A 12,645-nucleotide genomic window follows, 5' to 3' on the forward strand; every position below is an offset into this window, starting at 1 on the left:
CCCCAAAATATATTTAACCCATTTTTTGAAAACAAATATTTTCTTTTATCAAACAACCTAATTATTTTACTAATTTACTAAATAAAATTTTAATATAAATTCAATACTTATACAATTTAATAATAATTTTAATATTTTAATTTTCAATTTATCAAAAAAAAATTCAATTTTTTTCTTTTTTCACTCAAATTATTTGTTTGTTCATAACATTAATAAAGCCAAATGGTATAATTAGGCAATATAAGGTTTTAATTAGCCAAATGGCAAAGCAAGGTTTGTTATTCTTCCTTCCCGACAACTGTTCCATTTTCAAATAAAAATTTTCTCCCACATTTTTCCCCTTTGTTTTTTTTTTTTTTAATATTCTTTTTTCTCTCTCTTTATTTCTCCTCCACCTTACATTTACACCATTTTCTCTTCATTCTTCAATTCTTGAAGCCCAATTTCGCTCCCCATGTTGTTGCATTCAATCCTTTGAAAGAAACCCATTTTTTAAAATCCAAAAAGAATGGGGAAAATCGGTTCGGGATCAACGATTTCAGAAGGTGAAAAATCTCAGTTGGTCCTTGAAATTTGTTCATTGTCCACCATTCCAATCGTTTGTTCTCATAAGCGCCATTTCAACAACACTGTTAAGTCTCATTTCATCGACTGGTATCGTCTTTTGGGAGTATGTTCTCATTACTTTGTCATTCCAGACTTTTTAATCTTCCTCGGAATATTTTCCCGGAAAATTCCAGGATTTTCCAGGCCACTTTTGGCTGAGTCTTTTCCCCCTTGCAGGTGGCTGAGAATTCAGGGTTTGAGCTTATCAAAAGGCGTTATCATAAGCTTGGTAAGCAAGAAAGTGCAAGAAAGTGCATTGTTTTATTGAAAGGGTTTGAAATTCTTTTTCTGGTGTTTCAGCTTTGCAACTTCATCCTGATAAGAATAAACATCCAAAAGCCGAGGTTGCCTTCAAGCTTGTTTCAGAGGTTAGATTTACTTTATTTATTAATTGTTATTATTATTATTATTTTGGTGGCATTGGATAATTGAGATCAATTGGATTGCTTGCTAGAAACATCAAAATTTATTGTGGTCACTCCTAAGTTATTCGTATTGATTACTTATGTATCTCACTCATTTTCAAATATTAGTATTTGTATCCAATACATACTCACAATATGAGTTTTTTTTCTAACATACTTATATTAAATACTTGGTATCTCACTCATATTATTCATTTTTTTAAAATAATATTCATATATATATTTATATAAAAATTAAAATTTGTCGTAAGTTGTTGTACTCTTAATAAATTTTGATTTTAGTCTATATACTTCTATTTTAAGAATTCAATATTTTTACTTTTCAGATTTTAAAATTGAGGTATAATTGTTGATATTATTAAAATTATTATGTTAAATTCAGGTTGAAAATAGAAAATAAAATTTAAATTTAAAATTCGAAAGGAATATAAAGATGGGTGACATATTAAAAATTAAATATATTTATATTTAAAATTCATCTCAAATCCTAAAAACATAGATGAGATTGTTTGACCTTTGAATATGTTATTATGAGGGAATGAAATAGATGTGAGAGTGGCCCACTACACAGAATCATAAAGATACTAATAAATTTGGTAACAACTTTTGGTTGAACAATATCTCTGCTCTAACCACCACTTTTAGGTACTCACTTCATTCTTCCCAATTCAGTAATTGTCACCAATTTTTTTGTTTTCTTTTTATGTCTATTTACATAAAGGAGTTCCTAATCGAGAAACAGGTAAAGGTTGCTGCATGTTATCATAATGGCATATGCATATCTTTTTGTCAAAATTCGATACCTAAAATGACTTGGTTGAGTTGAGTTTTGAGTTTATAATCGAAATTGTTCTTTTACTTTTACGCTTATGTGCATGTCTTTCATTGATATTCAAGCCCTAACTTGTTGAATGCTATTTTGTTTTGAAAGATTTATCATATGGAGTAACTGAATTAAATATTGAATTCATACTAGAAATGTTTCTTTTCTTGCAAGCATATATTTATATTTTTTTTGAAATCTGAACTATAAACTATTGAATGTCACCAACTGAATTAAATTTCGAGTCCATAATCAAATTGTTTCTTTACTTGCAAGCTTATGCATGTTCTTTCATTGAAATTTGAACTCTTAACTTGTTAGTTGCCGCATTTAAATGATGATATGTACCGATTGAATTAAGACCCATGTTTATAATCAAAGCTGCTTCTTTACTTCTAGGCAATACGCATGTGTTTTGCTAAAATTCAAACACTAACATATTAGATGGTACTTTTAAAGGTGACTATATATAAACCGAGCTTAAGTCCCGGATTCGTAACCCGAACTTCTTCTTTACTTGCGGGCATCTATACCTTTGCTAAAATGCAAACCCTAGTTTGTTAGATACCAACCGGGTTAAGTCCTTAACTAGATCTTGGTTTCATTCTTGAACTGTTTCTTTACTTGCAAGCATACGAAATTCGAATCCTAGCTTGTTAGATGCCACTTTTGAAGAGTAACTATATATAAATCAACTGAGCTAAACCTAAGTTCATAACCTGGATTTGTTTCATTACTTGCAGGCATATGCATGTCTTTCAGATAATATGAAAAGAAGAGCTTTTAACATAGAGAGATGGAAACACTTCTGCAATGAATGCAATAGAATCCCATATTCAACTGACAAATCTCTCCTCAATTCCCAAACTTCATCAAATCCCAAAAACTCGGGTAAATTCCTGCAAAGTTTGAAGCGAATTAGGGATAGATTCAAGGAAGAAATTAGGGTTATAGAGAACTGTTTGAGGGTAAATAGCATGTCAAGGAAGGAATCACCAACATTTAAGCCATCAGCAAACAGTGTTGGTGGTCATGAGAGTAGGATTAAGCATAAGATTGAAAGAGAAAGCCCAGTTTTTGAGCCACCAGAATATGGAATTCAAGGTTACCCACATTTGAGGGATCAAATTTGGAACAAATCCGAGAGATTTTGGGAATTGCAAAGGAGAAGTGTAGAGGAAGGAGGGAAATACCATTCACCAGTATTTCAAAATTCTTCTTCACAAACTGGAGGAATGTTTCGAGGAATGATTAAGAGCAGATCTGTTTGTATTCATTCTTGATCGATTATTATTATTCTACCTTTCCATTTCAGATTTGTTGCATCTTAAAGATTTTTAAAAAAAATCGAATTTCGAGTTGCTACATTGTACTTTTTTATACAAAAGTGGTTATAACTTAGAACAAGAAAAGAGATACCAGTGTCAGAATTCGGATTTTAGATTTGTTGACATTATTGCATGAATTAACTTAATTCAAACCCAAAATCTTATTTAGTATTCAAGCTATTACATGAACTAATTCAGCCAACAACCGAAATAATTTAATATTTTTCACGGTAAAATAAGATTCTCAAGCAATGGCATTTATGCACAATGCCCAAAAGGTAAAGTGTTGAGAGAATCCATGATGAAAAAATGAACTAAAATTTCAACCCTAAATCTATTCAATACTACATTTTAGGGGTTATTACATATATCAATTGGACTAAATCTCCAATTCGTTTTACATTTTTATAGCAAAATAGTATTCAAAAACATGTCTTCAAATTTGATGAATGGAAGAATAAACCACAAAAAAAAAAAATCAGGTAATAAAAGCTCATGCATTAAAGATTTTTTAAGAAACTCATTATTTATAATAATATTCCAAATTCTACAATCATTTCGTAATTTAGCCAAAATTCCTTAACCCTATCAGTTAAGAAAACTCACAGTAATTTGCTCTGTATATATTTCATAAACTCCTTCATGATTGGTCATTCACTCGGCATTTCCAGTAGCCCAATCAACAGCATCCATTCAACGATCGAGATATTCTAGTCTTTTCCGTTTCAGGCAGACCTAATTTTCATTTGCTAATTGCTTGGTTTCAGGGATTTTGAGAGTACCATCATCTACCAAGGGCTGCAACTCTTCTTTTGCCACTTTACGGACCTCGGAGTCTGAGGATTCCAAAAATGCAGACACTACCTTTGAACTGCAAATACAACAATGGGGCCAATATCAAAATATGTAATGTCGGAGATCAAGTGGATGTTTATGCTTTAAATGTGAAACTTTTTCAAAGACGCAACAAAGCAGCTAACCTGTGACCCTGGGCCCATAATTGACACTTTCCTTCCAAAGATTTCTTCCACAATGTGGAAGCAAATGCAGGGCAGTCTAAGATTAATTTCCGTATGGTGCGACTGGAATGGAAGTTTTCAAGCACATGTTCTTCCTCGGATTCATCGGATTTAGGCTTTGCTGCAAGTTCTGCTATAGCTTCATGCAAGTTATTCAACTTTTCATCCAAAGTTGGGTGGAGAATTCCATCAGAACCCCCCTTCGCAACCTGCGTTATTTCCAACATATGCCATGGTGGTTAAATCATGATTGTGGATTGAAAACAGTTCAAATGGAGAAGTGTTGAATGTTAAGTGTAAATGATCGGTACAGGTACTCTTCGTAATAAATAAAACTGCTTGGTTATCGACAAAGTTCCAGGCTAACTACTTCTGGATTTTATAAAAAAGAATGCTAACTCCATTAAAAAGACGAAGAACAAAGTTGAGTACCTCGAAAATTACTTCTTTGCCAAAATTTGATGTAAGCAATTCTTCTGCATTCTCAATGCAAACATCAATAAGGTTCTGCAAAACCAAGCATCACAAAGTTAACCAGAAATAAATATTTTGATGTCTCTGGCCAATGGACCGAAAAAAGATCTTAAAAAATACAGAAAAGGGCAGATGACCCTAATGGGCAAGAGCTGCAAACAAACCTCAGCAAGCCCACTGTTGACTAGCAACTCCCTCCTCCTTAACGAAGGATCCTTCTTCCCACCTTCAGCTGAGTTAAGGTTCTCTTCGGGAGTATCACTTTTACCGGACTCAGTTGCTTCCATATCAGAATCTGTCGTAGCTACCTCCTTTGTAGATTCTTCATCAAGGTTCTCTTCGGGAATATCACTCTTAGCTGCCTCCTTACTAGATTCTTCATCCCTTGAAAGTTTCTTGGATTTGATTTCTGACTCGTTCTAAGAAAAAAACAACGAAGTAAATTCTAGCACAGGTTGTTTGCAGTCTTGATAGTTAGACAAAAGATCACAGCCGTTAAACTACCTTAGAACTGAGTGATGGAACAGTTAAATTTAGAGACGCCAGACCATCAGTATTTAAATAGCGTGAATAGTTTGGATGAAGCAACTGCAGCAACAAGCGCCTTGCACTCTGAAATTCACAAAACGCAAACAGAAAACTGTAAACAATGCAATACTAAAAGCTGAACTAAACAGCTCCAATAATGGCGCAAGTTTAGGGATACAATCCATTCTATGGACATCCTAAAGTGTAAAAAAATATGAACTTTTAGAAGACCCAAGCAGGGCAGACCAACTCCTCAGTTTATTGGTTCGGATTTTAAGGATTCTCCAGGTAAATAATTCAGATAATAATGAGGGTAGATATATATTTCTCTAATTCTTTTATTTGCTTAAAAGGTCATTAGCCCATTATTATTTCACAAGTTATCTTCTTAAAAATCTGTTGTTAAGATAACAGGTTTAGAATGAGTATAGACCTTGTCCAAAGCAAGCTCTTTCAATGTTGTTTGAAGCTGACGGATGATAATCTGTAATCAGAAAATTAAAATCAAGCATTAACAAAAAGCAACATTACATAGTAGTTTAAAGAAAGGTAGTAACGACAGGCTTCATAGCAGACTAACCTTTGTTATAAGCTTTGTGTCATCGACCATAGAAAATATACTAACGAGTACCTGATAAAACAGAAACCAGACACTTAAGTGCCTTAAATCTTAATGCAAGGCCTCATGACACACTACTCAAAATATCACTAGTTCCATAGCTGAATTTACTGAGAGCAAATTACATTTCAGACATAGAAACCATACTGTTAAATCCAGGAACAGAATAACTTGCATTTTGTTAGTGAGCATGGTGATAGCTTTAGTTCTTTACATAGGAATGTTCAAAACTCGGTTAAAACCAAGTTAACCAAATTAACTGATTCAATTTGATTTTGGTTAGGTTAGTTCAGTTTTAGGTTAAATATGTGAATTCCGTCAGTTGTGGATTTATATAAGTGATAACTGAACCGATCGAATTAACCAAATTAATATAAATAGATTATATTTATATATTTTAAATATTATAAAATATATTTATAATATTATAGATCTGTGGAAAATATTATAACAACAAAGTTGATTACATTTCTCCGATGATTATGATATTTCTTTTTAACGAAATATACAATAAAATATATAATAATCTTAAACAAATATGAATCAGAAAAGGGCACATCGGCTCATTTATATTAGGTTAATTTAGTTAACTGCCTAAACGGACCAACTTAAGTTGATTTGGTTATTTCTGTTTTTCCTTAAGTCTGTTCAGCTTTCAATTATGATGGAGGTCAGATTTCAGGAGACCTCTTTGCACGCTAAGAAGGTTAAAAATAAGCTGTCTACAAAGGCCACCCGTATGGCATTTCTAACAGACGAAATTTGAGCAGATAGAATTCCATAAACAACCCTTACCATGCATCCACATTGATCATGCGCTATCTTGCTTATATGGCCTTTCATCCCTTTGATGATTTTCTTTCTTTCCTAGAATAAAACACCAAAAGAATGATAATTCATGAGTTAACAAAAACTAGGAATTCCATAGGGTAACATCATTTTGTGTTTTACTAGAAAAGGGTATCTTCATCTATTAGGTTTTATGGAACTCATCCAATCGACCGCAACAAACCTTCGCACTCCCATGCTTAACACAAAGCATCCCAATCTTAGATCCCTCTCGGGTATGGATCATACGAACAAGGAGTGGGCCAGACAGCTGTTGAATTATATCTGCAGCAGAGGACTATTGACAAACTTAATTTAGAAAGAGAAAAATCACATGTAAAAACCAGTTCTACTGGGTACTGGCAGGGAACTTATTAGAGAATGTTTTGAAAATGCATGTTAAGATCTTAAATACCTTATCAGCTATGTCCAAATACTCTATTAATACCCTGTGTATCATCGAGTGGTCTAATATTCCTTTTTCAAGGATTGGTTGGATTACCGAACTCATGTGTCGCAAAACAGATGATTTTTGCAGGTCCAGCTTTGATATTATATCTATTAACCTGAAATATGGAAATTTTGTGTCAACCTTTGTTCCCAACTTGTTGCAGTTGTAGGATATTGCTATGGAATTACATATATCCAACAAAGCCATGGAAGGAATAACATCGCGAAATTTAATGACAGCCCATCAACCTCAGTGATAACTTCTGAAAGTATGACAATCATGGCCAAAAAATACAAATTTATATATATTCTACCTGCTTTCTTTGATGGATGCGAGGTCTTTGAACAGATGAAGCTCGGTAGAATATAATTCCATCAGAAGCTCTTGTTTTTGAGTGGCATTTCCCAGTTGATATGCATGCTCAATAACTGCATAGGGAGAAGCATGAACACTGGATGTTAGCAAGGCTTGAGAACAGATTTACCTCTCAAGAACATGTAGTGAACCTAATGAAAATTAGGTGCAGTTATATCGCTAACTTTAACACAAATCATATGCAAATGAAATTGAGTAGACTTAAGACCTACGTTACTTGGACATAGGTGTGAGTGACGGATATAGGCATGTCCAACATGGGCATGTTCAATTTTGTCCTAAGTTTTTATATGTATTTGGAGGATTATCACAGAGTCATAGCCCATTACAATGTTGATATATGCACCAGACGGTCCGGAACTATGCTACTCGGACTTGGATGTGAGTGTCGGAACACAAGTATGTTTCCAGCACAGGTATGCACAATATTTTCTAAAGTGTTTCTATGTATTTGGAGGATCCATGGAGTCATATCCCTATACCCATGTCGGCATTTGTGTCAATCATGGATGTCAAACATGGGAACTTCAAAAAAAAATGGATAATCAGAGCAACATAGCTTAAGGCACATGTTTAAAGCAAATGCACCATAAATTTGACAAATTAGGTCAGCAAACAAAGTCTTAACATACCAACAGATCCAACCATGTGCCGAAGAAGTGAAGCAACATGCCCACGGAGAGATGAGATAACCCCAGCCAGCTGTTTTTTAGATGCTGCATGCATTTAATTATAACGTAAGACAGTGATAACAATAGGGTTAACAACACCTAGAAGAGAACTATAAAAAGGGTCTGTGAAGCAGCATAACTATACCTGCATCAAACATTTTCTTCACAAGATGCACTGCATAGGCATTGCAAGAAAGGGTCAGAAGGTGTGGCTGAAGCTCGGAGAATACGGCATCTCTTTCTATTTGTGAGCAGTACTTAACACAGGTCTAAAAAAAACCAGAAAAAAAAGGGGTTAGACAATCATAGACTATTGCAGTGGAATACATTTGAAAATTTAAGAAAAAGGCTAAGAAAACCCACCTGCAGAACACGAGATGAAACATGAGAGCCAGCAATTTCTGGAATCTTTCCCTTCATCTTTTGCAGAGCTTCAGTTATAAGCCTTAGAACAATTCAAGTAACATTTTAGTACAAAAAATAATAATACTGACTAACAATGCATTATATTTGTTCTTACAAACATACTTTGATCTGTCTTCTTTAGCAATATTCCGACGCCTCATCTTTTCCCATAAAGATGCAAGCTCCTATCACAATGTAAAATGATCAAAACTTGCATTAGACCATAATTTGATAATTGCCAAATATTTACATGGTCAGCCAAAACATAAGTTCTAATCAACTGATAAACACCTCAACTCAAATCTCCTCATTTTTTCCCCTTAATTCTTAATTCCACCATGGTTGTAAACAAGGGACTTGCGTTCCTAAGCAGTTAGGGTTCGGACAAAAAAAATCTAATTCAGCTCAGTCGTTGGTGAGTTGAGTGAGCCCAAGCTGAAAGAAGTTTGAGCTATCAAGCGAATTAAATTTGAGTATTCTAATACTTGATAGTGCAACTAATAAGATTTTCCCCCTTTTAATTAGCTATGTTACTTGGACTCGGGAGTGAGTGTTGAATACCTACGCAGGTATGGTTAGCTTTTTTAAGTTTTTCCATGTATTTAAAGGATCCTTGAAGATCATATTCCCATATCTGTGTGTAGGATACAGGTACTTAATGAAAAATGAAGAGACCAAGCACCATAGTTAATTAGTATAGAAAATCTTCAATTCAAATTTGAACTTGAGTTTGAATACAAATAATCAAGTTTGACATCGAGCATGAGAGCTGAGCTTGACTTTAACCAAGTAAACAAGCAAGATTGAGCAACTCAATGTTTTTCTCAATTCGAGTTCATGCTTTACAAATGAAACTGAAACGAGCTCGAGACTCTTATCTCTAATTTCAAATCAAGCTTCTTACAGCTTAAATTCAGCTCGGCTTGATTACACCCTAAATAATAATCCAGAGCTCGACTTAGTTACACCCTAAAATTAAAGAATTAAAGGCCTAGAACTTACTTGTTCAAGAGTATAATGCGGCTTCCTCTTCTTCTTTCTAGCTTCAGCCAATTCCTACCAAAAACCAATAAAACAACAAACATTAAATAACACAAAAACAAAATGGCTTTACTTCTAAAATATCTAATTAAAAAATATACATATAATATCAAATAACCTTGGCTTGGATTCGACGCTCTCGCTTTGTAAGTTCTTTATTATCATTCCCAGATTCCGATTTCTTAAACTTGGAATGAGTTGGGTGTTCTCGTTTTGGTTTGGATGAGTTGAAAGGTTTCTTGAGGAGTTTGTTTGAAGGGTTTGCTGATGAAGGGGTTGAAGAAAGCAGCTTCGGCTTCTTCGATTTCGAGCCATCTTTGTCCGTTTTGGTGCTTGAGAATTGCTTTCTCTTATTGGGTTTTTGCGTTTGTTGATTCTTGGCCGCCATTGGAAGTGTTTTTTAGCTCTAAGCTGTGTCTCCTTGGGGATGAGAGAGAGGGGGTTTTAGTTTTAGCCTTCGTTTTTCCGAGGGTTTTGCGTCTAGGTTAGAGGGCAGGAAAAAAGACTGGGCCTGCTGATTCTCCAACCTATCAGCTCTGTTTTATTCCTTTGAATTAAAACGGATATTAATTTAAGCATTATTATTTGAGAAATTTTATTACTTTTTAAATTTAATTGATTTTTGATGTTTTTCATATTATAAAAATATTTGGGGTTCGTAATTCTCCGAACAAAATCATTTTTAAGGTTTAAATCATATTTTTCTTTAAATAATGTAGTGTGTCTTACTATTGCACCCATTACTTGTTGATTTTAAATTTAATTGAGAATGTTCCCACATTTAGTAAATTATATTTTTATTTGTTTATTTTCCTTTTTAAAAATTTTCTTTATTTTTGTTGAATATTTTTCACCACAAATTCATAAAATTTATTTATTTTTAATTTATTTTAAATACTATTCTATTAAATTTTAAATTATATGCTAATTTAAATACATATAAAATATTTTAATTTTAATATTATATTTATTTTAAGATAAACATATTAACTTATTTTTATTTAAAACTAGTTTTCTTGCCCACAATGCACAAGTTTGATGATATGTATCAATCAAAACATATTAAAATTAGTTTAATAATTAAAACAATAAAAATCATGTTAAAATCAAATTTAAAATAGATACTGATATAGATAAATATTTAATTTAAATAGAATGGATAAATTATCTAATTAAATATGTATCTAAATTTTAAAACTTCTAATAGTCTAATTAAATATTTATGTAATTTATTTTTTAAAATATTATATATAATATAATCAATTAATATTTATAATTGAATAATAAACCTAAATTAGCTTATAATTGAATACTTAAGATGATTAATTCATTTTATTTAAATTAAATAAAAATAGAGAGATTACCACTTTTCGTAATATGAAGGTGTGTACCTTATTATATATATATATGATAACTAAACTATAGCTATTATTTGATACACAAGCAGAATTTTTAACTCTACTTGTAGAGCTAAGAGAATGGCATGTGTCTTATTTATATATTTTATATATGTTTTTAAAATGCCAATTAAAGACTCTTGTTATTAACCCTTTGTGGAGTTAAAAATTCTATCACCTATATGTCAAATAATAATCCTTCCCAATAATAAACTAACTTTTATAAATAAGTATTACCGAAAATGTTAAAATTAATAAACTTAATATTTTATTCTATGGGGCAATTTCAAAATCTACATCAAATTCTTTGTAGAGTGCTAAGTGAACCGAACCGAACATATCAATGTAATTTTCTCAAAGTTTTAATTAATATTTCACCATGCATACCAAACATTGTAATATTACATTTATGGTAATCACGTTTCCAATAATCACATTCTATTACAATCTTTTCATGAGAAAGCACCAAATGTCACCAAATTTCTTTGCAAACTCAGTTTTTTTGGGGATTTTATTGCATATGTTGTTTTAGGTATTAGATGTTTCTACTGACTGCCAAAAGGATAAGGAGTTATATAAAGACTCACCAAATCAAGATTCTACTTATTTTGATGGTTGAGAGTGTTATTTGGGTTAGGCGGTCTGATTCAAGCAATAAAAGCTCCTTTTTTTTTCATAAAGTTTAAATTATCTCACCTTTCGAGGCTTTGTCTTATTCAAAACCAAAGTTATTCGTTTTATATAATTAAATTTGAAAATTTATTAACTTATCTCTTAAAATGAATATTGGTAAAAAAACCCCTCCTAATTGGATGTTTTCCTCCACATTATGTTTTTTAGAATTAAAAATTCAAAGAGGTACATAAAAACAATGAAATTGTAATTGTATTAGGTAAACAAAACTCATTCATGAACCTTGACAAATCATCCAAATTCTATCAGATTAAAATTCCAATAGAATGTATTTAATAGATATATCATAAAATAATATTTTCATACAAAATAGAAATCAACCTTGATGAATGAATGAGTTGGAGCTCGTTGATGAACACACTATCATTTTATAATATTAAAATAATAATTCAGCCTACTATCAATCGAATAAATAATATTTTTATGTATTTTTTAAGTAATTTAATTTTAGAATCAATTCTATTAGGTTTTTTTCTTTTAAATGTCTATTTTATAGTTTGCAAGTTTTTAATATTTGGTGTACCATTTCATCCTTTCATTTGTTTTTGGTACTTCTATAAAATTTAAATTCATATAAAATGAATGTAATTTGAATATCAACTATCAAATTTTAAAATTATATATATTACTGTTTTAATTTTAACATCTTTATTGTCCATTCACAACGCAAATATTATATATTCAATGGATTACGTTATGATTTTACACATAAGACTCTAAACAACTCTTCTATTCAAGTTGTTGGCCATAACAACTGAATCTATACATTAGAAACCTTTAAATCCAAATCAATTTCCCCACCCTACTATCAATATTAATAGAACAATAAGAACCTAATTTAATCACTTGTGTATTCTTCTTCGACAACTTATACCTTTTCTTAATAGTATAAATTCCACGAGTATCATGAGGCGAAATTATATGATCATTTCCATTAGATTGGCAAATACAGATTTTCATTA

The 12,645-nt window shown here is 31.8% G+C and overlaps 2 protein-coding genes across 2 annotated transcripts; one reads left to right on the plus strand and one right to left on the minus strand.

Annotated features, from left to right (window-relative positions):
- The first annotated feature begins 354 nt into the window (after positions 1 to 354).
- LOC105798867 (dnaJ-related protein rsp1) lies at positions 355 to 3,284 on the plus strand. The gene is made up of 4 exons (XM_012629087.2): positions 355 to 670; positions 784 to 835; positions 907 to 974; positions 2,598 to 3,284. Exons 1-4 carry the CDS (start codon positions 509 to 511, stop codon positions 3,135 to 3,137), a joined length of 822 nt encoding a protein of 273 aa, XP_012484541.1. The 5' UTR covers positions 355 to 508; the 3' UTR covers positions 3,138 to 3,284.
- Positions 3,285 to 3,665: 381 nt separating this feature from the next.
- On the minus strand, positions 3,666 to 10,122 carry LOC105798866 (pumilio homolog 24). The gene is made up of 17 exons (XM_012629085.2): positions 9,712 to 10,122; positions 9,555 to 9,608; positions 8,676 to 8,737; positions 8,511 to 8,592; positions 8,293 to 8,416; positions 8,109 to 8,192; positions 7,415 to 7,529; positions 7,066 to 7,216; positions 6,835 to 6,948; positions 6,618 to 6,689; positions 5,784 to 5,834; positions 5,637 to 5,687; positions 5,180 to 5,287; positions 4,840 to 5,094; positions 4,634 to 4,708; positions 4,163 to 4,410; positions 3,666 to 4,053 (listed from the first exon to the last, which is right to left on the minus strand). The coding sequence occupies exons 1-17, from the start codon at positions 9,979 to 9,981 to the stop codon at positions 3,918 to 3,920; spliced, it is 2,052 nt and encodes a 683-aa protein (XP_012484539.1). The 5' UTR covers positions 9,982 to 10,122; the 3' UTR covers positions 3,666 to 3,917.
- Positions 10,123 to 12,645: the final 2,523 nt, after the last annotated feature.

This window comes from Gossypium raimondii, chromosome 9, assembly GCF_025698545.1.
Source record: "Gossypium raimondii isolate GPD5lz chromosome 9, ASM2569854v1, whole genome shotgun sequence".
Taxonomy (NCBI): Eukaryota; Viridiplantae; Streptophyta; class Magnoliopsida; order Malvales; family Malvaceae; genus Gossypium; species Gossypium raimondii.